We start from the raw sequence: 24,026 nt of genomic DNA, 5'->3' as shown, positions 1-24,026 counted from the left end.
TCGAATATCTGTTTTCAAGTAACGTGTGTTTCGGTGGGGCCGGATTTATACCATTTTGGGCCCAAATGTATTAATAATCGAAACATTTAGAGACGAACACATTGGCCCAGTCGTTTAAAACTTTAAAGTGGACCCAATTCTCCCATCTTTGAAATTAAGCCCACTATCCCGTGAGAAGGCGAGGTGACGGTGATGGCATTTCAAGACTAGACTCAGGATGAGGAACTCTTCTACACGGTAACACGAGTTTTTTTTTTTTAGTTCTGCTCCTTACAAGATATTATATAAATACAAAGAAAATTTTATTATATTTATAAAAATTTAAAATATCAATATATATTTTTTATGTTAAAATTCACATAAATAATGTATTATATTTTCTTTAGTAAATCCGTCAAAATTTTTAGATAATGATAGATATAATTAATGATTTTATTTTGTCTATTATTATGAATTTTTAGATAGTATTAAAAGATATTATGTATATATATTTTTGTTTCCAGAATCAACCAAGAAAACTCTAGATTTAGTAATGTGACTAATGTCATTGTGCCAAGATTTGTGTCTAGGAAGGGCAAAACAATCAAATACATTAGGTGAGAGTGAGACGTGACATTGACCTGATCGACTTCCTAATTGCAATCTAAACAAGTAGATTAAGGGGACAAGATAAATCAAATTGGCAAAAGTTAGTCAAAAATATATTGTAAAATAATCACATGGAGTTCACATGGTGACCTTCTGTCATTGGGAAATGGATCTTTATGACCCCTTAAAATAATATGAAAAGAGCCCACAAAAATGAGCCATACCTGTGCAGACTCAAGTCTTTGTTCTGGCGTGAAATTTAGAATGGGTATCCTCCAAAAGTGGCAAATCTTACGTTTTATATCTGATCGTCGGCTAGCTGAAAATGAGGATGCCTCGGGGGCACCTACTTCACCCTAATTGGGTAGGACACTCATAGATATGTGTAAGCTTGTCTGACCTTCATTATGGTCGATAATTATAGAGAGGGTAGGAACACGGACGTTCCCTTGTTCAAATTTTTTATTTTTTATTTATTTCAAGGGCAAGAAAGATGCTGTACGGCACTAGAACAAAAGGAAACAAGATTGGACCATTTGGATTGATCATATCTCCTGATTCCACAGATGGTCGATGATGATGCCTATAATCAACCACTCCAATATAGAATATGATTGATAGCACCAAAAATAATTCATTTTTATGCTGCTAAGACCTTAATGTAGATTTGATGGCATGCAAAGGTATTATTGCCTGACTAAGGAATTCGTTGGTATAATTCTCAAGCTGAATAAGGAAAAATGAGGGCATCTCCTGTCCAACAATAGTAAAGTTGTAGTAGTTCCCAAAACAAAATCCAAGGAAAATTTTCCAGTCAAGGGTTTTTACGGTTAAAAATCAAAATTTACAGAATAGAGTCACACGGGATGAAAATTACACAACTATACATAATTGCATCAAGTTTTACCAAAAACTCATTTCACTTTCTGTGGGATTAAAGATGGCTGTGTGGGTTTTGTCTCCAAGCCTACAACAGCTTTCTCCTTCCCAGCTCACTTTAACATCCGAAAATCAGAGTGGGGTAATCTTAAAATTTCATGGCTGGCAATCCTGTCATGGTGATTCCTCCATGCACAGTCAAAACAGTCGATATAGCAATCAAGGCAGCTGGGCAGACAAGCTTATATAGTCATTAACGTCACAATCATGCCTGCATTGAGAATATAGTTCAACTATAAAATTATAAATGCCAGAGAATATTATGGCCAAATGGCTTTCACGACAGCAATGCATGGAAAGCGAAAAATTTAATCCATCAAACGTGCAAGTAGAGTTATGTCGAAGTGATAACTTGGGGGAAAAACCCCTCGTGTCTGTCCTGGGTCCCAAATGTATACTGCTTACACCAAATGGTCTGAAACCATGGCTATTATGGATCTTATAGGCAAACTTAACCAAATTACATCCTTGTTCTATTCAAGGTTTTTCTGGAATCGGGGAACTGATGAAAGACTTGGTCATTGATGGTACCGAGCATCCATTGAACAGCTTTGTAATAGTATTCACAAATATTAGTAGCCACTATATAAAACCAGCAATAAACCTTCAAGTATTTCCACTATCACTGAGATAGCATCAAAGGAAAACAAAAATCCATTAAAAAGAAAAGCTATAGAGATATTTGACCGATCTAAATTTTACACGGCAAGTGCAACCATGGGATCCTCTACATGCTGACAACTCTGAATTAAAGAACACTCACTACAAGTTTCTAATGTGATATAATTGTCTTTGTAAGGTGGCCATGCACAAAAATATAAACGAGTATAAAATTGATGAAAAATATATGAGATTTATAGCAGAACAGCTCAGGTCCTAAGACAAATACTTGCAATGACCCAGCCTACCCAACCGAGGAAATCACAGTAGGACAAGTGCATCCTATAATCTTTTCAACAAAGAATATATTAACCATAGCATGCCCTACCAATTATTAATGAATAAAATATATTAAAAATTTAATCATCTTCTCAGAAAACAACAGTCAGCACTATAAAATCAATCACAGTTGGCCTCCTAACCAAATTCCTTGTGAAGTACAAACAAATAACATGATCTATCATGATTACAGGCAAAGGTTAGATGTGTAGAGATTTAAATACGTCTATCCATCCATCTCAGCACGCCATGTCCATCTGTAATTGAATGTGCTTATTTGCATCTGAAACAAACACTTTTATTGGATGCAACCAAAATGAAAGATTCATTGTTATACCAGTTTTAATATCCCTGTGGCTAATTATATATTCATTAATATGCCCGTGCAACTACCCCAGGCATGCTTTGGGTGGCAACACTGTGTGGGTCTCAAAAAACTACTCCTATTTGTCCACATGATTTGATCTTGAAATGAACAGCCAACTACAATCTTGTATCTTTCTAAATGTTTCTCTCTATTCATATCTATCCCAGATCCTTCCACCAGAACTTACAACTTGTTAACAGTTTTCTTAAACAGATCCTCCTCCTGCTCTTTAGAAATCCTAAGTTCTCCCTTTAGAGGCCCAACTCCATTGCAATCTAAGTCTACCTCTATTTCCATCTCCTATAGCACCTGGAGATCTAAGATCAAATCCTTGAAAGAGATCAAAATGAAGGTAAGTCTGGAAACTCTACCAAACTTGGAATAACACTAATATTTTCACTATTCAGTCCTCTGATTCATCTTTTCCTGTGACCACTGCAGTTACTGGACTGGATGCACCATAAATTTCGGAATAGTAGCATCGAGCCTATCAAGGATTTCATAATTGGTATTCAAACAGTCCTCATCAACCTTCCTTAAGGCATACATCATCAATACATAAATTATCAGATATTAAATTTGCTACACAACCATGACTTATGCTCAATGTCTTACAATGCAATTATGCATCAGCACCTGTTTACTGGTGCAATTCAGTAACTCTTAAAGATTGTTTTTGTAAGAGTAATTCTTCAGCATTTAAAAACATAAGCAACCTTTTGTGTAAGAAACATCTAACCTTTTCGGCGATTTAGCATTGTGGCAACCAAGTTGGATGAGCCACCAACCTTCTGCGGGCACAGGGCCACTGGGTTCAGGTCCTCAGCAATAAGTGTTGGGGCCACTTTGTTCTAAATTCCATACTTTCCACTTAGATCACAGAAGAAATTATTCAAGCCTCAGAGCACTAACAGGCATACATGTCTGGAATGGAGCAGCCACTAGATTGGTCCACATTCCCCTTCCCAAAGCACCAAAGAGAAAACAAAAAAACAAAAAGAATACACACGTCTTGCTCATAAGAAGGTCTGTCTTCCCTAATTATTTTCATCAATATCCTAACGCCTTTTGTAATTCTGATTTCAGGAAACCCTTGCATCTGCCTTTCAGCGCAGCCATCACTTGATGACCAAGATACCCATATGAAGCCAAGCTTTGGCTCCACATATGGACCCAGATCCTTCAACCAAGCCAAACATGAATGTGAGAAATATTTTTCTGATACTGAAGCCAAAAGAGAGGAAGATAAGGTACAAGAAGAAACATCTGCTGTGATCTGCGAGCTCTTCCATGGCTTCCTCACGATTGGAACTCTCAACCTGGAACCAATTATTAATGAGCCTGCAACACCTACGTTTGCCATGCCTCTGGAGAGCATAACTGAGAGCAAAACAGAACTGACAGACAATGACTTGAAGCTCATCAACTATGAGCTGGAGAAGTTCCTTGAGGCTGAAACTAAAGAAGAGTGTGGGGACGTCTCATCTGGGAGGAACAGTCATGCTAGCACTATTACACTCAGTGGCAAGCTAATGGACGAGGCTGAAACCGAATGTTATGAGAAGATTTTGGTATGTCCACTCCAAGGATATCTATTTGGCTCGTCAATTGAACTTCCAGAAACGAGAAAAGAAGTAAAGAAAGAGAAGACATCACTTGAAGAGCTGTTTCTTAGGACGAAAATGACAAATGAGAAAGACACAGAGAAAATTGAGGGGGGGAATATGCAGGCCATGAAAGCACAAAAGTCCGCCATGCATCACGTGAAGAAGATGCTTAAAAAGCTCCATGCTTCTTCAAGGAACTCGGTCCCTTCTAATAGTGGAGATGCAGCTGAATCCATTTCAACCAAGAAGATACTCCGCAAGGTTGGTTTTTCAGAACTAGAGTATTCAGAGAACCCGTGGGTCTAGACATAATCCTTATACTAATAACACTGCATTGTAATCACTTATAGACTATAGTCTAATAAGCTCAATGTGAATTCCTCCTCTACGCACATTACCAGACAATTAGGATATACTGAAGTTAAACAAAAGAGTTAGATTTTTTTTTAATGGGCAAAAAAAATAATTAGATGATATAGATTTTTTTTTAATGGGCAAAAAAAATAATTAGATGATATTAGATGACCAAAGCAATCTTGCTAGCAAGAGATCTAATAGTAATTAGTGCTTTTATTATAACTTACCTTAACCCCCCACCCCCAACCCACAAAAAGGAAGAAAGAATACTATTTTGAAAGCACAACAAAGGCTGTCACGCTAAGGATCCTCCAATCAAAGTCAACAATAACGAATACAAAGCACAGTAGCAATGCGAAACATGTTATCTAACAATCTTAATATCCAACGGGAAAAATGTTTATCCCTCAAACCAATCGATAACTTTTAAGGATGTATTGTACTCTTTATGTATCATTTGACCTTGACCACAATTTAATTAAGAGTTGTGCCTCCACAGTGCATTAAATGGATCTAAAATCTGTCCACAAGAGATGTTAGCTTCTTTATATGTGGCATGCAGGTCATTCGTATGTTCCACAAAAAAATCCATCCTGAAACCACTATAGCTGCAAGAGATTTTGCTGATTCCCACACAAATAAGGTCAATAATGCTCCCAACCGCTGCTACAACAATAAAGAGCATATGTACCCAGGTGCAGACAACAATGGCTTTACTCTAGGGTCCATGTCAAAGATGGGGATCCCATGTCATAAGTCCAACTTGAAACCACCTCAAGACAGGCTGCACGGCAGTAATTTAAGTGCAAAAGAGCATTGGATCAAGACAGATGCAGAATGTAAGTATCAATTTATGTGCTTTACCATTACATATGTGCTTTACCATTACAAAACATCTGGGAGAAATCCAACCTATCTGAGATTCCAGAATAGGAACATTTAACAAAAACTCAATTTCTTAAGTAAGAATACTCTGATCATGAGTTTCTGAGAAAGGAGACACTTCAATCCTATGCTTGAATAGATAGTGAAATAGTCAAATAGATGTGGATCTCCCCCCCCCCCCCCCCAAAACAAAAAAAACCAAAAAAAAGAAAAAACAAAGGAAAAGAGAAAGAAAAACTGAGAATACACATTTCACTATCCAACTGATAGGCATTTTACATTATACACCTCCAAACTATGAGCACTACTAACACATTACACCTTCAAACTGCCAAAAAGTTACAATGTGCACTCTCTATTAAGATCCTATCTTTAACAAAAGCATTTTGGGGTTTTGTAATGATCCTCCCCAGAACCTCTCCTAAGCGATTGGCAAGCACCTTAGAAATAATTTTATATATCCCATTCATAAGGCTAATGGACCGGTAATCCTTCACCTCTGAGGCTCCAATCCTCTTAGGAATGAGTGCTATAAATGTGGCATTGAGGCTTTTCTCAAATTTCAGGACTAAAAAGAATTCTCGGAACACTTTCATTAAATCCACCCTCACCACATCCCAACAAGTTTGAAAAAATCCCATAGAATAGCCGTTGGGGTCAGGTGCTTTATCTTTGACCATTCCCCTTACCACAATGTGGGCCTCACTCCTCAAAAGGCCACTCTAGCCACGAGACATACTGTGGATCGATAGACTCAAAGGCTAGTCCACCGAGTTTTGGCCACCATCCCATTTGTTCAAAAAGTAAGGCCTAGTTTGGTTACATAGACCAAACCATCTCATTTCATCTCATATAAACATTACAACTTTTCCAAAATCCCACACAAAATATAATAAACAATTCAATTTTCTCAAATCCCAACACAAAAATTATATTATAATAATATTTTATTCAACTTTCAATTTTTATCTTATCTATCTCATCTGTGTAACCAAATGAGATCTAAGTGTTTAAAAAATCCCACAATATGCTCCCTAATCACAAGAGCCTCCATACAGTCCACTCCGTCTATTTTTAGCATCTCAATGGTGTCAGTTCTCCTATGGGGAGTTGGCCACTTTGTGAAAGAACTTTGTTCTACGGTCTCCTTCTTTCAACCATAAAGCTCTTGATTTTTTATGCCAAGATAATTCTACCTTTAGCTCAACCTTCCAAGATGCTTCCTCCATAGAAAGAGCCCTCCTTGTCTGAGTCCTCTCTACTTCCTAAAGCTCCTCTAGCATGGACTTTTTACGGTCTCCTACATCACTAAAAGAATGAGTATTCCATAACTTTAAATCATTTTTAAGAGCTTTCAATTTACATATAAAAATGAAGCTGGAGATGCCATTAATCTGATAAGAATCTTTCCACAAAACCTTCAGTTTTCAGCCCATGTTTTTGAACTTAAATTACCAATGCCCTTCCTGAATACCTCCACAATCTATTAATAATGAGAAATGACCCGAGCATAGACAAGGCAGCCTCTTTTGACAAAGCTCCGGATAGTGAGTTTCCCCCTCTGGTGATACTAAAAATCTGTCCAATCTAGACCACATATGATTATTGGACCATGTATAAGCACCACCCATGAGAGGAATATCCATCAAACCGAAGTAAAAAACACACCGAAAATTCTGTCATTGCTGGTCGTAATCTGCTGTCACCAGAGCATTCACTAGGAAACCTTGTAACATTAAAATCACAACCTATGCATCATACATTAAAATCACCACCTATGCATCATGGTAAGTTACACCAGCTATGAATTCCAGCAAGTTCTTCCCATAAAATTTTTCTACTGCTGTCCATATTCGGTCTGTAAATACCAGCAAAAGCCCATAAATAATTATCATCAACATTCCTAAAGGAACATGCCACAGTATACTCCCTAATAAATTCTTCCAATTTCTCCACCACCCCCTCTATCCCACATCACCAAAACACCACCTGAGGCCCTTTCAAAAGCAAGATAAACCCAATCCACATAAGTACAGCTCCATAAACTCCCAACAACTCTCCTAGGGATAAATTTCAGCTTGGTTTCCTGTATCACACTATGTCCGCCTTCCACTCACGAAGCATGTTTTTCACCCATTTGATCTATTTTCCATTCATCTTCACAGTTAGAATTGGATGAGGGTACAATTTGTCAGATTTTAGCAGTACGCGTACTGTTGGTAGTTTGCAGTACATAGTGTGAATCATTTATTAGTCGAAGAGTGGAAAGTGTACCTTCCCAATAATTGAAGTGATGGAAATGTTATATCAACATCAATTTAACAAGATATTTCAAGGTACAAAGTATTTCCTGTTATCTTCCCATGAAGCTTTTGAAGATTCACAGAATTGTTTTTTTCCTAACAACTGAAAATGCACAAAGATAAAGAGGAATTGGAAGATATAATATCATAAAGAAAATAAAAACAGTTACTCTGTGATGTCATGAATATATGATTATTTCCAGATTCTTCTATCATATCCTGTTTGAACAGGATTTTCTCTCTCCTCTGATTTTCTCTCTGTACAACCAAGAGAAATCCAAGGTTTTCTTTCGTTAGGTTCACCTCCATGTCTTCGATGGTGGTGATTAGTGGTGTTTAACACAGGTTGTCTCATTATTAGAAGAAATTACGTTGGGATGGGGAGTTTGAGAAACATTTTGGTTGAATAGAAGTGCTTTGAGTTTGAAAAGATAAATGAGAAATGGTGGAGATGCACAGAGAGTAGTTGTCGCTCAGTGAATCATATCTCCATAGCTCAAACTTCTATGGGTTGGTTGGCTGCCATAGTGCAGGAAGCTCTAGGCTATGGGGGTTCATCTGAGTTCATCAGATCGAGACGCAGTGGGGCTCAAGTTCTGGTATTACAGAGGCAGCGTAACTCCCATGGGATTTTTTTATCATTATCGGAGTTTGGTCAAGGGAGGAGACGTGGTATGTTAGTGATACTGGAAGGGAGAAGGGGGGTAGGGTGGAGGAATTTCGAAGATTTATTGAAGGAACTTGCCGCACCATCCTCTGTTGTGGAAAGAAAAAACAGAGGAAATCTTCAGTGGTGACCAACATCGTCTCAGCTTGCTCCTCCATCGCAGGTTCATCCTCCATTGTCATACAGAGAAGCTTTGTCTCGAGCCCCAAAATATTTTGAGAGGACAGGTGAGCCTTCTCCTTCGGTGAAAGCTCAGAATTATGGAGAGAATGACAGGAGGGTGTCGGGGCCTAATATGGAAAGCATTCTGCATGCACTGGCTGAAATGGAGAAACAAGTGGGGACATTGCAGATGAACATGGGACTGCTGAAACGCTGCGTTGAGGAAATAAGTGAAAGTGAGGAGATGGGCCATGAAAAAGGGACTCAGATGGGTGGGTTTCATGCTAAGGGAAAGGGACTGGTGACAGTCGGGCCTCAGGAAGGACATTCAAGCCCCCCAGCCCAGGCCCTGGCCCAGGCCCAACCCGTAATACAGCCCAGCACAGGAAACAGACCTAGCGCTGATGGGTCACATTCGAACGTCGATGCCTCTTCAACTTCTCAACTTCAGGTGATGGGTCAAGGGGAGGAGGGGGGTATGCCGGCGGGGACAGGGGGGTAGGAAGGTATGCCGGAGAAGCCAGATGTGCCGGATGATGCACCGACAACGTTAGAGTACAATACTAACGCCGTGCGCAGTGAAGAGAAGCCATCATATGAACCATGGGTGGCCAGTATGACACCAGAAATAACACAGACCAGGTCGCCTAAGACGGACGAAGGCTTCGCCGCCTCTCTGACGCCGGTCGAAACGCTGGTGAGCGGAATTAGGTTTTCGGGGTCTCCGTTAGGTGGGTTTTCTCGAGAAATGGAGGGGCTAGAAATAACACAGACTAGGTTGCCTGAGACGGACGAAGGCTTCATCGCCTCTCCGACGCCGGTTGAAACCCCGATGAGTGGAACTGGGTTTTCGGGCTCTCCGTTAGGTGGGTTTTCTCGAGAAATGGAGGGGAGTGATGGTTTTAGACGACAGGATGTCAATATTCTTGATGAAATACAGATTCAGGGAGGAGAATATTCGAATCTATGTCAACAAAGTGAGGAGAATAATCGAATCTGTGATACAGATTCAAATTTAGTGCCCCTACAACTGGCACTGGTTGACACCGATTGCTTTGGTGGGGAGGGGACTGTGCTAACCCCATTATGCACAATTCCACCTACCTTTAAGACTGGGAGATGTCCTTCTAACTGGGTTTTCAAAAAGGTGGAGGAGATACAAGCCGTTATTGGGATCTCGTATGAAGGCGATGAAGATAAATTTATGGCCCTTCTTATGGCAATTGAAGAAAGGCGATCGAAGTCAGATACAAAGCAGAATAGGGAATTAAAAAGGCTTACGTGTTCCATTAATTATGATGTGAAGGAGGGAAGCGGAGGTAGGGATAGAGTGAAAGGGAGGGGCAATCTCGGTTTACATGCAGCCTAAGATTATTTCTTGGAACATACGGGGGCTCAATGACCGCAATAAATGCCTTTGTATCAAATCTCTATTGCGGATGTGGAAGGGGGATGTGGTGTGCTTTCAAGAAACTAAACTAAGATTCATTGGTAGGAAAATTATGCGGAGTTTATGGGGGTGCTCGTATGTGGGGTGGGCCTACCTAGCGTCATTGGGAGCCTCTGGCGGAGTATTATTAATGTGGGACAAAAGAGTGGTTGAAGCAATTGAGGAGTATATCGGGGAGTATTCGGTAGCATCATGTTTTAAAAACGTGGTTGATGGTTGGGAATGGGCATTCGTAGGCTCATACGGGCCTAATGTGGATAGGGAAAGGAGGAGGTTATGGGAAGAGCTGGCGGATTTGCATTCTGTTTGGGATATACCATGGTGCATGGGGGGGATTACAACATCACAAGCTTCCCTAGTGAGAGATCAGGGCATTTCCGAAATTCTGTGGCTATGGAGGAGTTCTCCGAGTTCATTTTTGAGCTAGACCTCATGAACCCCCCCCCTAACAGGGGGTGAGTTCACTTGGTCAAACGGACGGGTTTGGTCGAAACTAGATAGATTCTTGGTATCTCCCTCATGGGAAGCACACTACCCGAAGGTTTGCTAGAAACGGCTAGCCCGAGTAAGCTCAGATCATTATCCTATTTTATTAGATTATGGGGGCATTCATAGTGGTCGGCGGTACTTCAAGTTTGAAAACATGTGGCTTGCAGCGGATGGATTTGTAGAGATGGTCCTCGTATCAATTCATTGGTACACCAAGTTTTATTCTTGCAGGTAAGTTGAAGGCTCTAAAACAAGACCTAAAGAAGTGGTACTTGGAAGTTTTTGGCCACACTGATAATCAGAAATCTACACTCATGGAGGAACTACAAGAATTAGAAAGGAGGGAACTATTGGGAGATACCTCGGAAGAGGTGCTTACGAGGAAGGGCACGATTATGGCAAATTTGGAGAGGGTCTTGGTATCAGAGGAGATCTCGTGGCGTCAAAAATCCAGAGCTCTTTGGCTGAAAGAAGGTGACAAATGCACGAAGTATTTTCACAGAGTAGCTAATTCACACCGGCGCAATAATGCTATTGAGTCACTACACACAGATAACCAGGTGCTCTCTTCTCCTTCTGAACTAGAAGACCACATTGTGAATTATTATGAGCGCCTTCTTTTTGAACCAGCTGGTTGGAGGCCAACGCTGGACGCTCTGTCCTTTAAAACAACTGATCCTCAAAGTGTGAATGTCTTGGAGATATCTTTTGAGGAAGACGAGATTTACAAGGTCATTTCTGGTATGGCCAAGGATAAAGTGCCGGGACCGGATGGTTTCTCAATGGGATTCTTTCAAACTTGTTGGGACATCATTAAAGGTGATGTAATGCAAGTCTTTAGTTAATTTCATTTGCTCCAAAAGTTTGAAAAATCTCTCAATGCGACAGTCATTGCTCTCATCCCTAAGAGACATGGGGCTTCGATTATTGAGGAGTTCCGCCCTATAAGCCTGATCAGTGGAGTATACAAGATTATATCGAAGGTCCTTGCCAACCATCTAAGCCCGGTGTTGGAACATATTATCTCCAAACCCCAGAATGCTTTATTCGTGGAAGACAAATTCTTGACTTGGTGCTCATTGCAAATGAATGCTTGGATCACAGATTGAGGGAGGGTGAACCAGGCATATTATGCAAGCTTGACATGGAGAAGGCCTATGACCATGTGAATTGGGATTTCCTTTTATATATGCTTAGGAGGTGTGGTTTTGGTGATAGGTGGATTGCTTGGATGCGTCATTGCATTTCAACAGCTCGGTTTTCAATTCTAGTTAATGGTACACTTACTGGTTTTTTTGACAGTTCTCGAGGTTTGAGGCAAGGAGATCCTTTATCTCCCCTCTTGTTTGTTATAGTTATGGAGGCTCTTAGCCAGATGGTGCAAGCAACTATTAGCGGAGGTTTCTTATCTGGCTTCAAGGTGCGTAATGGCACGGTCATGATTTCTCATCTACTATTTGCAAATGACACCCTACTCTTTTGTGAAGCGAATAGGAACCATATTCAAACTCTATGGGCACTGTTACTCTGCTTTGAAGCAGTATCGGGACTCAAGGTGAATCTTGGCAAATCTGAGATGGTTCTAGTGGGTGCAGTCTCAAACACACGCAGCTTAGCAAGCTACCTAGACTGTCAGGTGTCTTCTTTGCCTTTGAAGTATTTGGGCCTTCCTCTGGGAGCATCTTTTAAGGCTAGAACTATTTGGGATGGGGTAGTGGAAAAGATAGAGAAAAGGTTGGCCGGCTGGAAACGGATGTATTTATCGAAAGGGGGCCGACTCACTCTCATTAAGAGCACACTTACGAACCTCCCCACTTATTTGCTATCATTGTTTCCTTTGCCAGCAGGGGTGGGGAACAGAATTGAGAAAATCTTTAGGGCGTTTTTATGGGGAGGCATGAGAGAGGAGAAGAAATTCCATCTGGTCAAATGGAAGACAGTTTGTGCTCCAATTGTACATGGGGGGCTGGGAGTGTGTGACTTGAGAACTTTTAATAAAGCTCTATTGGGGAAATGGTTATGGAGATATCATACTGAAGGGGATGCATTGTGGAAGGAAATCATTGTAGCTCGTTATGGAACTGCCTGGGGCGGTTGGTGTTCTAATGAAGGGAGTGGGGGTTATGGTGTGGGATTATGGAAGTTTATAAGGAGGGGGTGGCTTTGTTTCGAGAAACATATTCGATTCGTTGCGGGAGAAGGCAATAGAATCAGTTTCTGGCAGGATGTGTGGTGTGGAGATCAAGCATTGGAAAGAGCTTTTCCGAACCTTTACCATATTGCTGCCAATAGGGAGGCTTCAGTGGCGGATATGCGATCTCTTTATCATGGCACTATTAAGTGGAATGTTCTTTTCAACAGGGACTTTCATGATTGGGAACTATCGTCTATATCAGATTTTCTCAGCCTCCTATACTCAATGGGGAATCCCATGGCACAGGGTGATCATGTAAAGTGGAGGTCTAATAATCATAAGAAATTTACTGTAAAGGCATATTACAAAATTTTGATCACACAAATTTTTGCACAGGGTGATCCTCCGTTCCCTTGGAAGAATATTTGGCAGTCTCGCGTGCCCTCCAAAGTAGCCTTCTTTGTTTGGAACGCAGCTTTTGGGAAGATCTTGACCACTGATAATTTGAGGAAGATGGGGTGTGTAGTGATGGATTGGTGTTATATGTGCAAAAAGAATGGAGAATCTGTGAACCACCTTCTATTACATTGTGAGGTCACAAGGGAGATATGGGACAAGATTTTCCAAAGGGTCGATGTTGCATGGGTTATGCCTTTGAGGGTGGTGGATCTGTTGGGGTGCTGGAGGAAGTTACAAGGTAGCCAACAAGTAGCAGCAGTATGGAAGATGATCCCATTATATATCATGTGGTGTGTTTGGTCGGAAAGAAACTCGCGTTGCTTTGAAAACAAGGAACGCAACATGGAGGAGCTAAAGAACTTCTGTTTTCAAACTTTAATGCTTTGGTTCTCCGCTATTGTACTAAATGGGGACAATGTTCATGATTTTTTATCTTTAATTTCTTGAGCATAGAATGTATCTAGGTATCTTATGTATACTTCCTGTGTACACGGGTCACGCCTATTATATTTTGAGCAATAATATTTATCTTTTATTTATCAAAAAAAAAAAAGAATATATGATTTCACGATCCATTATTCGTTCAACTTGATGATATTTCTAGATATCTTATCATGCTAACAATTGTTTGTCAAATGGTCACGTCATGTAAATACAATTTGGCATACTTTTTTCATTTGTGCAACTTCATTTTGGACAATAATTGTTGCCAGACAGTAGCAGTGCAAAGATTTCTTACTTTACTGATTTATACATCTAACACAGTTCCACTGTTGGCATTGTAGACTTGGTGTTGGAGCTTTAGTGACTGGATTTGAAATAAGATAAACATGCCGTCATCCTCGTAAGTAAGAACGTAAATGCAGTGTTTGATTATACATATTGTTATGTTGTGAGTGATAAAGCAATGAGGACTCAAAAGAAAGTCAAGGGTCAAGAAGGCATGTCTTATCTTCCTCAGTGTGTTAATAAAGCTGTGACTATTTTCATGTAAGCCTCCTAATAATGGTAGTTTGGGTAACTTGATTACCCAAAGTATTATCTGTATTATTAAGAAAATCCCAGGATTTAAGCAAGAAGACCCTTCCCATATCATTGCCTATTTTGTCATGTGGAGCACTTCATTCTTTTCTTAAACATTGACTACAATGTATGCATAAGTAGTCATCTGCATCCATTCCCCTTAATGAAGTCAAACAATATGAGAACTAGAGGCCATGTTTGGTTAAGTCCATTTTTCAAAAGTTTACAAAAAAGTTTTTCAACTTCAAACCAAATACCTTTCAATCTAAAAAAATTTACTATTTCAACTTTTTATCCAATCATTTGCCTATATTTCAGTAAAATTTCAAAAACGCAAAAACCAAAACAACTTTTACTAAAGCCAAAACACAAATATCCTTAAAAAATTATATTTCTATTTTTCCTATGTACTTGGGCTATGCCTCTTTCCAAGCACTTAAACTTAAAAAATTATATTCAAACAAATTTTAACTGTTCCCATCTACTTTCACAAATCCCAAAACAAGACATATTTCAAGAAAAAATTATCCAAATTTTCCTATCCACCTTCACAAAACCCAATAAAAAACATATCTCAAAATTTTGCTAAAAACAAATTCACAAAAATTGATTAGCCAAACATGGCCAGACTCTGTAACCTTCAGCTTTTGTATTTTTTTTTTTTTTTATCAGTAATCAAACCTTCAGCTTTTGTATTTAAAAAATGCTTTAATACATTTCAACTTTTGGTGTTTATAGTTTAGGCGCCTTGTGTCCATTTCAAGCACTAAGATTCTAGCTCAACTCAGTACAACGTAGTTCAATCATTTCAATTGCAAGACAAGAGCCTCTGCCCTCTATTAATAAGTTCATGATTGATTGTAAATTATTGGAGCTGAAAGAACCGTTGTGGAGGTGATAGCCTTAATTGCCTGATAAAAGTTTATTTTTTCAACCCTCTCGCTTTTTTAAGTGGATTTTTTTTAAATAATAAAAAAAGAATACTTGAAAATTCATATCATACACTAATATGCCAAGATGATACGCAAACGAACCACTGATAGCATCAGGGGCAAACCTCACAGCATCTGATGTTGATGATGGCAAAATCATATTTCCAGATTTAAACTGGCACAAGCTCTTCCGTAAGAATTCCGCCCATTTCCATCCTCCAGGACCGATCGACTAGAGTTGCTAACTCTCTGAAAGGCGCACAAGAAGTTCATGAGAAAACGAACAAAATATGAAGAAAAAAGAAAATTGCATAAAATTATAGAGAGGAGAGAACAAGAGAATCTCAAAAAAAAACCTTGACTTCTCTTTACCAATTACTTAAGGTATGTTGTACAGTGTTGTGGAAATCATCAATGAAATTAGTAATAGGTTCAAGATATATAGTAAACTTAGACAAAAAGGATTTGGTCGTTTCCTATCAGCCATTGTGAGATCAATAATTTTGAAACCCACTCCACTGCACCTTAAATAGAACTTAAAATCAGGTCACCTGCTTCTGATGGCATTCATATAGATCTACTACATTTTAAAATATAATGAAAATGCTCATACTTATATGAAATAAGGAAAATTTAGGAAGTTCATATTTGAACGTCTTTTTCTTTTTTTTCTTGGGAAGGGCGGTGGTGTCAGCTATGATATTGGCATGTCAGCCATCAACACAACGTTGGAGTTCAAGCAAGAGCAGTGAGAGTTACAAAAAAAATTATTAAAATTTAACTCAATTTTCCTGTGGATGAATGAAATCCCCTTTCAACTTAAAATATTAGATTTTTAGCCATCAAGTCCAATTTAAGAAAACATGCTGATTTTAAGTGCAATTAGTAGTAACAAGAAACACAACATAAGAACAATAATTTCTTTTAGAGTACACAATATAAAAGAGGAAAGGGAAAGGCAGACTTGAGGTCATGGCTGACAACTAGTATAGTTAACTCTTTCTTCAGAACCTTCAAAAGCTTCACAACATCTGCGCGTGCTTTCCAATCTGATCAAAGCAGCATTTAAAAAAAATTAAACGTACAAGAGTATATATAAAAGGTAGTAAACTAAAGATCAGAAAGAAGAAAGAGGATCATAAGACAAAGTTGAAAAAAATTCCAAACAAGGTTCTTCATCGAACCCATTGGCAAGTAAAAAGAAAATTCCTAAACTTTGGAGCCACTGGTTCAACTGTGACCAAAACTTAATTATCACCACACCAAAGTCGACTCAGTACTTTAGTTAAGAAAAATGGACTAGTTTGGCTACCACATGAATTTTAATTCAACACAAAGAGCAGGTCCTTCTTAACTATCAACAGCTAATAAATGTTTTGCAAGCATTTTAGCATAAAAATTTTCAGAACATTGAAAGGAGAAGGAATGCATGATTATTAGATGAACTCTTATGAAATTCCATATGTTTGTAAATCATGGGCCCACTTGGATTCCATGAGCCTGCAAGTTGGAAAAACAACCAATATTCTGAAATGAACAGGACCATATGCATCTCCATACCTAGACCAGCAAGAGGCTCATCCAGTATCAATAAATCTGGGATTTCTACCTGAAGAATAGAGTAGCCAATAATTATGTTTCAATTTATGTCACACCTAAGGAGCTATGTAAAAGGTTATCTCATGAAACTGAAAGACTAAGGTGTCACTTGCATGTGTCTTTATGTGTATTTTCACAAGCATGTTGTGTTTGCAAGCATTTATATCAATATCTAGGTACTTACTAGTTGAATTGCCAAGGCAAGCCGACGTTTATAGCCACCACTAAGGGTATGAGGATCTTTGTCCAAGGAGATCCCATTTAAACCTACCTGTCGTCATCAAAGAGTTTAGATAAGGACAATATGCATGGTATGATATAATTAACAAAGACTTAACAAATAATGAGCACAAAATATGTAAGGGAGCAGCAAATAGGAGAAAATTTGTTGATACTCAGATTACACAAATACCCAATTAATCGCTCTTTGGAGTCTCAAAGCAAGATGTTCCTTGAATTGGAGGTCACCCCTTTGTCTTGGCCACCCAAATGTAACTTCATCAAGCACGTTATCTGCTATAAAGTACCTATCTTTCACAATGACACACTCTTAATAATTAAAGAACAAGAAACCCAACAATGCCATAAGAAATTTGGGAAGAGTGCAACTTTTAGTCAATGCAACAAGAAACTCAAGAATTGCGCCAGCAATAATGCGTGCAATACTTTTTTGATAAGTAAATCATGCATGCAAAGCTAAAGTACCACCATGGAAAACCTATATTAGTTAAAAATAAATAAATAGGTTACAAACTAATTAAGTTTTTGGATGGATTCTAATGATTTAATCTATTTGACGTAACCATAAGCTTATAGCATTATAAGACCACACTTCATTTTACTGAGCATTGAGGACAGGAAAAAGAAAATAACTTTTCTTCTCTCCATTTAATAATTAATACCTCTCAGGAAACTGAAAGACAATTCCAACTCTCTCAGGGAGTACAGGTTCAGGAGATTGATTTGGATTGCCATCATTCCCATATCTTTGAATACAAATGGATCCTGAAGTTGGTTTACTCAGCCCTGCAAGAAGCTGCAAGATGGAAATAATTGCAACTTACACAAGTCATTGAATAACAAAAGAGGGATGGGTTAATATAAATTGTTCAATTTATTTTTGATCAGCAGGTTATATAGATAGTTTAAATTGTCTTACTCAAAGCATGCTAGCACATGCTTGAAAAGTGGTATATACCTGCAGAAGTGTAGTTTTTCCACTTCCACTTCGTCCAAATATTAGACCAAAGCTGCAGCAATTGACTTGAACAAATTATCCCACAAATTTGAGGTATTGCTTTGTCAGAAATTCAAAGTTACTAATCATGAATATGTTTCAATCGTTTCTTTTTATTGGTAAATAATAATTTTATTGATGATACAACGTAGGTAAGTCAAGTACATAGGGCGTATACAAGAACACCGCCTATAGTTGTTAGACTGGTGATACAAGGAAGTCATGAATATTCATGCCATTGAAGTCTATTACAATCAACCAATGAAATAAAGTCCTGAAAAAAAAATTCTAAGCTCATCCATTGAACACTCATGATCTTCAAGTTTCAGGCTTTTTTTAACATGTTACGTCGGCTAAAGAATCTGAGTATGAGAAAGGGTCTCCAAATTACCATGGCTCCAACCTTAAAAAAACAGTTTGACCTACTTCATAATCTGATTCTACTAGACGGTCATAAGAAATATGGAAAACAACCTTTAAAAAGCCTGGTGATAGATGTGATGGAGAGGATGATCCATGAATGATACCTTACCCTGGGAAGTCCTATATAGAGCCATTTGTAAGGAAGATCCCAAACTTCCAACATTTTTGTTAATCTTATTCTGTTGAATCATACACATAAAAAAGCGACGATAAATGTGTACCTTTTCTCTGGAAGGGAAAAACTAACTGCATTCAGAAGGTTGAGCTGGGTCCCCGGGGGTCGATAGCTAACATCCCTAACCTTGAAAATAAAAAATAAAACTATCGTTTCAGTAACTTCCTGCACTTTCACTTCAAATTCAAATACTAGCAAACATGAAAGCGATATTTACTGCCAAAGCATGCAACTACATACTCAAAACCATTAAATCAGATTTCCGTCATAAAGGTAAAAGCCTCTAGCCGCAGGATGCAAGAAACATAACACCTTCTACCTACTAAAGCAACGCAAGAGGAAATTTTTTAGAATCTTTCGATTCAAGAATCAACATTTACCACTTTATCCATGTATTTTAATCGCTATTTGGACAGAAATGCTTACCACGTATGTTAAAAAAAAAAACAGTTGTAACGTTATCTATTATCAAAACATTGCTCTCTTTAACAAGTAGCAATTTCACGAGAACTATAATTCAGTATTTTAGCCAGTTGGACTGTACTTTCAACATAAACCCCATAATTACATACATTTCCACTGCCACTAACTTCGATGTGTTCAGAATTTGTGATGAAGACCTCAATCAGAAACTACAGAATGGTAAAATAAAAATGACAAAAAAAATAAGCGGAAACTCACTTCAAAGCAGGAGTAATCACATGCAATTCTGGAAAGCCGTTTTCTTCGGAAAATCAAACAACTGGAAGAGAAAATCCAAAATTCTACGTCAATCAAAGTCGCAGATAATTTCAAATCAAGCATAGAGAAAGTGATTCCAGCAAGTGTGAAGGCGTAAAGGTTGCCTGGGGGAGGAGGACTTGGGTGTGATCAGGATTGGTACTCTTTCGAGAGCTGTCAAGCCTCTGAGGGACAAATCGGTGACTGAACTCGCCATCTCCTGCAGTGAAGGACTTTGGGCTTCAGGGTTGGCTTGAATCTCGGTCAGATTGGCGATATAATGAAGATTCGGGCTTTAATAATAGGCCTCTGAAATTGGGCTACTCTTTTCCTTTCAATAAAAATAGAAAAAATCTATTCACCTTCTTATTATTCACACAACCTCCACATACTACACTTATTTTATTTTTATTTTTATTTTTTTCTTTTATCAAATATTTAATATATAAATAATGAATAAAAAATTTAATTAATTTAAAAAAACTCAAAAAAATTAAAAAATATATAAAAGATTTGAAAAAAAATAGTGTGTGGAAGTTAAGAAGTTGTGTAGTATTGCTCATAAAAATAGACGGCCTTATTTTAACCTCTTATTTCTTTTCTTTTCTTTTCTAAAAATAATTGTGTGTAATATTTAGATATCAAATTTAAATAAAAAAATGTTTTAGTATAAAGAAATTTTACAAATATAAATTTATAAATTAACGTAATTTAATATAGCATGTTATATTATAAAATTATTTTTTTAATAAAATAGATCTAATATATTATATTAAAGTACATTAATTGATAATTTTCTTTTAATATATTTATAACAATCTCGTTATTTAATAATGTCAGCCTTGAACTGTGAAGTTTTGGAGGGTTTAAAAAAAAGTTATTGGAAATTGGTTTCTCACACTCTTTTTATTAAAATTTGAGAAATGATATTTGCAGTCGTGGTTATGCAAGTGGCGTGCAGTCGTTTTGAAAAAAGTGAATTAATATGGGACCCATATGAAAAAAAATTATTTTATAATTTTTTTTATAATTTTATTTTATAAAAAAGTGAATTATTTTATAATTTTTTTTATTCATTCCGTACAACCGTTTACATTCCGCTTACATGTGCCGACTGCATCTAGCAGTTCTGTTAAAATTTTTGGATGCCACTACTTTTCGGGGGTGACTCTTACCGAAGTCATATAATAAGGTCCCACTACTTTTGCAGATTTCTTTTGGTTTGTACCGAGTCCTGACTCCGGCACTCTGATCAAGCCCACCATGAACGTGCCTCGGAGAAAGTTTTGTGGTTTCTCTGCGTTTATTTTTTACTTGCGAAAATCAGTCAGACCCTTTGACCTCACCCTCGAGCACGTTATGCGCTTTACCTGTTGCCAAATAGTTTGAAGGCTCGTACCCTTTTCTCATTGAGTTTTACTATATACAAATAAAGTCGCATACTAATTTGTGTACCAATACTGATTCTTTCATGTTTAAAAGTTAAATTAACACTATTTTTAATAAAATATACTTTTTGACCAATCAGAATAAATTAGTGCACATATTAATGCACAAGTGTGCTTACAATTAGACTTTTCCTTTCCCATTATGGTGCAGATTAGCAGTACAAAATCAACCAACGTTTGGTCTTTGAATAAATTTCCATGTTGAGTCAGTTTTGGGGTCTTTGACAATCTCTAGTCTTTTAGTTCTACCCAAGAGAAAAGCACTTGCAATGTATAAGTGCTAGAACACCTCTTGATATGAGACAACCAAGGAAAATACTTGAATTAAGACATGGAAGTGTTCAGTTGTTGAATTCACTAGTGTTGGTATTTAGATCTATAATAAACAGAGGTGGACGGTAATGCTGTTATATGTCACAGAAAAATGGGGCAGGAAGAAGAATTCTCTGTGCAAAGAGAGTGAAGATAAATTCTATGGATACATAGTTTCTGTCAGATGCCGTTGGGAGAAAAATGCAGGACAATTAGAGAACTGGTAATGGGCTAAAAAAATACAAAATTTGACTAAAGTTTAACTAAATTGCACAAAATGAGACTCTAGTGGGCTCAACAAATGAACAGTAAATTTAACTTTCAATATTTTCATTGGCCAAATATATTGAGCCATTGATGGCGCTGGGGCCAAAATAATATTTTGGCATAAAAAATTATATTCTCACTGACGGCTTCATTTCGTTTCGTGCTTGTTTTGTTCTTCTTCCTCATTCTTGGGCTACGCAACTGGAATCAACGTCTTCAGATTCTTTTCTAGAATTTGTTTTTTATGGAGTAATGGAAAATTTTTTTTATTAGATTTTGATGTCCGCAGGTTCCTTTACAAAATTTTAGTATAGTATAGTGAAAGATTTTAATGCTACAACAATTAGAATTAAAATAATGAAAAGTTAAAAATCAATATTTTAATAGAATAGTGAAAAATTTATTGAGTCTATTATTTAGTGTTGTAAAAAGTGACTAGCTAAAATTTATAAAAATGAATTTTCTAGCTAAATTTTAGTCAAAATTTATTGAGGCTATTACTAATGCTCTTAGTCCTGAAATTCCATTGTGTTCTTTACCTCGATAAATGATGCTGGAGAGGGATTTATCCAGGTGCTGCTACATATGGTTCATGTTTGGCAGGACTGCAGCGGTTAGTCAGGGTAAAAGAATTTTTATTAGCAGTCCTTTACATCTTCTGCATGTACTGGAGCCTGTGTAAACAGAAACATGCAAGTAATTTTATAGAGTGCGAGTAAACCATGTCGACATCAAGGTCTGTTATTGTAAGGATGGTCTCTGACATGGACATTATGAAGTACCTTGAAGTTATGGGGTTTCTCGTTGATTGCTTTTACATTTACTTTGTGACAGCACCTATGCTCGAAAATTTTGATGTCCTCATTCCATATTAATTTTCTCTAAAAGCTAAAAGAGAATGAGAGCAGAGCAAAAAAAAATGCTTTATGGCTTATGCAACAATAGCATGCAGTAATTGACTGTCAAGATGTCCCAATATTTGCTATAAGCATCGTGTTGAATTAACCAGAAAGCATCACATACATACAGCTTTGCAGTCAGATGTTGCAGGCCTTCAATTTTTTAGACAAACATTGAGATTACCTTGTGCTTGAAGAGTGTATTCCCAATGGTAGGAATTGTTTTTCTCAATTCCAACTCTCATGCGATGAATTTCACGTTGGAAGTTTTTAAGCTTCTTTCAGTAATAAGAGCCCATGAATAGCCAATCCAAGAGGTGTTAGCCTCAATGAACTTCATCTCTCTCACATTTCCATGACACTATGCTTATGTTTTGACGTTTGTGTTGAGACTAGAAAAAGAAGTTAAGCATCTGGACTTGGTCATTTTTCTGATTTTTTTTTTCTCTGTTATATATTTTGAGAATTTTAATTTTTATTGTGGATATCAACATTATGGTTATTGTCAGGCAACACTATGGAGATGGGAAGATACCAAATAACAATTTGTTAAAACTAAAGAGAAGAGAATTATTTGGGTAGAATATCTTGTATTGCTCGGTAATGAGTTACAAATAAATAGATGTTTACAATGAACTAAAATGGAAATAATCACATATGGTAGGAAACTAATTGGTGCTGATTTCTTGGAGGCTAAATATATGGTAATGTACATATGGAAATATTCATAGCTGTCAATACTCCCCCTCAAGTTGGCGCATGGAGATCCGTAATGCCCAACTTGCACGAAAAATGATGAAAGAGATCCTGGCCTAAAGCTTTAGTGAATATATCGGCAACTTGATCGTGGGAAGAGGTGTGAACAGCTTTGAGGAGACCAAAATGAATCTTATCACGAACAAATTGACAATCAATCTCAATGTGTTTGGTGCGCTCATGAAAGACAGGATTGTGAGCAATGTAAAGAGTAGACTAATTATCACAATGTAAGGTGAAAGGTTCAAGATGAGAAAGACCAAAATCAGTGAGAAGCTGTTTGAGCCAGGTGAGCTTACAGGTAGTGACAGCCATAGCTCGATACTCGGCTTCAGCGGAAGAGCGTGCCACAGTAGTCTGTTTTTTTGTACGCCAGGAGATGGGACTCGGACCTATCTGAATAAAGTAGCCGGTAGTTGAACGACGAGTAGTGGGACAACTGGCCCAATCAGAATCAGTGTATGCTGTGACATGGAGGCTGGTAAAGGAAGGAAAGAAGAGGCCTTGGCCAGGGCTGGCTTTGAGGTAGCGGAGAACTCGAATAGCTGCAGTCATGTGAGGAACCTGAGGAGCATGCATGAACTGACTGAGAATGTTAACAGCATAAACAATGTCCAGTCTGGTAATGGTAAGGTAGATAAGACGACGGTAGGAACAAGGGTAAGGAAGTAAATCACCGTCTTGAGGACTAAGTTTCAGATGTTGTTCCATGGGAAAAGAAGCAGTCCGGGCACCAAGTTGGCCACTGTCAGAGAGTATGTCAAGAGCATATTTGCGCTAATTAAGGAAGATGCCATTAGGAGACTGGGCAACTTCGAGACCAAGAAAATACTTCAAAGAACCAAGATCCTTAGTCTTGAAATGAGTAGAGAGAACGTGTTTGAAAAAC

General features: G+C 37.8%; 3 protein-coding genes across 6 annotated transcripts; 2 read left to right on the top strand and 1 right to left on the bottom strand.

The window, feature by feature from the left end:
• Positions 1 to 1,319: 1,319 nt before the first annotated feature.
• On the bottom strand, positions 1,320 to 19,734 carry LOC122302768 (ABC transporter I family member 11, chloroplastic). Of its 4 annotated transcripts, none has more exons than XR_006240519.1 (11): positions 19,581 to 19,734; positions 19,417 to 19,477; positions 18,782 to 18,861; positions 18,099 to 18,150; positions 17,803 to 17,936; positions 17,313 to 17,427; positions 17,085 to 17,171; positions 16,862 to 16,910; positions 16,266 to 16,350; positions 15,373 to 15,550; positions 1,320 to 1,738 (listed from the first exon to the last, which is right to left on the bottom strand). XR_006240519.1 is itself a non-coding variant. In XM_043114183.1 (11 exons), the coding sequence occupies exons 1-10, from the start codon at positions 19,670 to 19,672 to the stop codon at positions 15,472 to 15,474; spliced, it is 834 nt and encodes a 277-aa protein (XP_042970117.1). In that variant the 5' UTR covers positions 19,673 to 19,734; the 3' UTR covers positions 1,320 to 1,738; positions 15,432 to 15,471. The 4 variants fall into 4 exon arrangements, 2 of the variants coding, with proteins under 2 accessions (XP_042970117.1, XP_042970116.1); XR_006240517.1 differs by having other exon boundaries at positions 15,404 to 15,550; XM_043114183.1 differs by having other exon boundaries at positions 15,432 to 15,550.
• LOC122302354 (protein LAZY 1-like) lies at positions 2,829 to 4,570 on the top strand. The gene is made up of 4 exons (XM_043113563.1): positions 2,829 to 3,185; positions 3,275 to 3,341; positions 3,920 to 4,499; positions 4,564 to 4,570. The coding sequence occupies exons 1-4, from the start codon at positions 3,180 to 3,182 to the stop codon at positions 4,568 to 4,570; spliced, it is 660 nt and encodes a 219-aa protein (XP_042969497.1). The 5' UTR covers positions 2,829 to 3,179.
• LOC122302769 (protein LAZY 1-like) lies at positions 4,571 to 14,448 on the top strand. Its single transcript, XM_043114184.1, has 3 exons — positions 4,571 to 4,701; positions 5,360 to 5,636; positions 14,132 to 14,448. The coding sequence occupies exons 1-3, from the start codon at positions 4,588 to 4,590 to the stop codon at positions 14,149 to 14,151; spliced, it is 411 nt and encodes a 136-aa protein (XP_042970118.1). The 5' UTR covers positions 4,571 to 4,587; the 3' UTR covers positions 14,152 to 14,448.
• Positions 19,735 to 24,026: the final 4,292 nt, after the last annotated feature.

The sequence above is a fragment of the Carya illinoinensis genome, chromosome 3 (genome assembly GCF_018687715.1).
Source record: "Carya illinoinensis cultivar Pawnee chromosome 3, C.illinoinensisPawnee_v1, whole genome shotgun sequence".
NCBI classification, from domain to species: Eukaryota; Viridiplantae; Streptophyta; class Magnoliopsida; order Fagales; family Juglandaceae; genus Carya; species Carya illinoinensis.
Note: the sequence above shows the minus strand (reverse complement) of the source record. Positions and strands in the feature narration are given on the sequence as shown.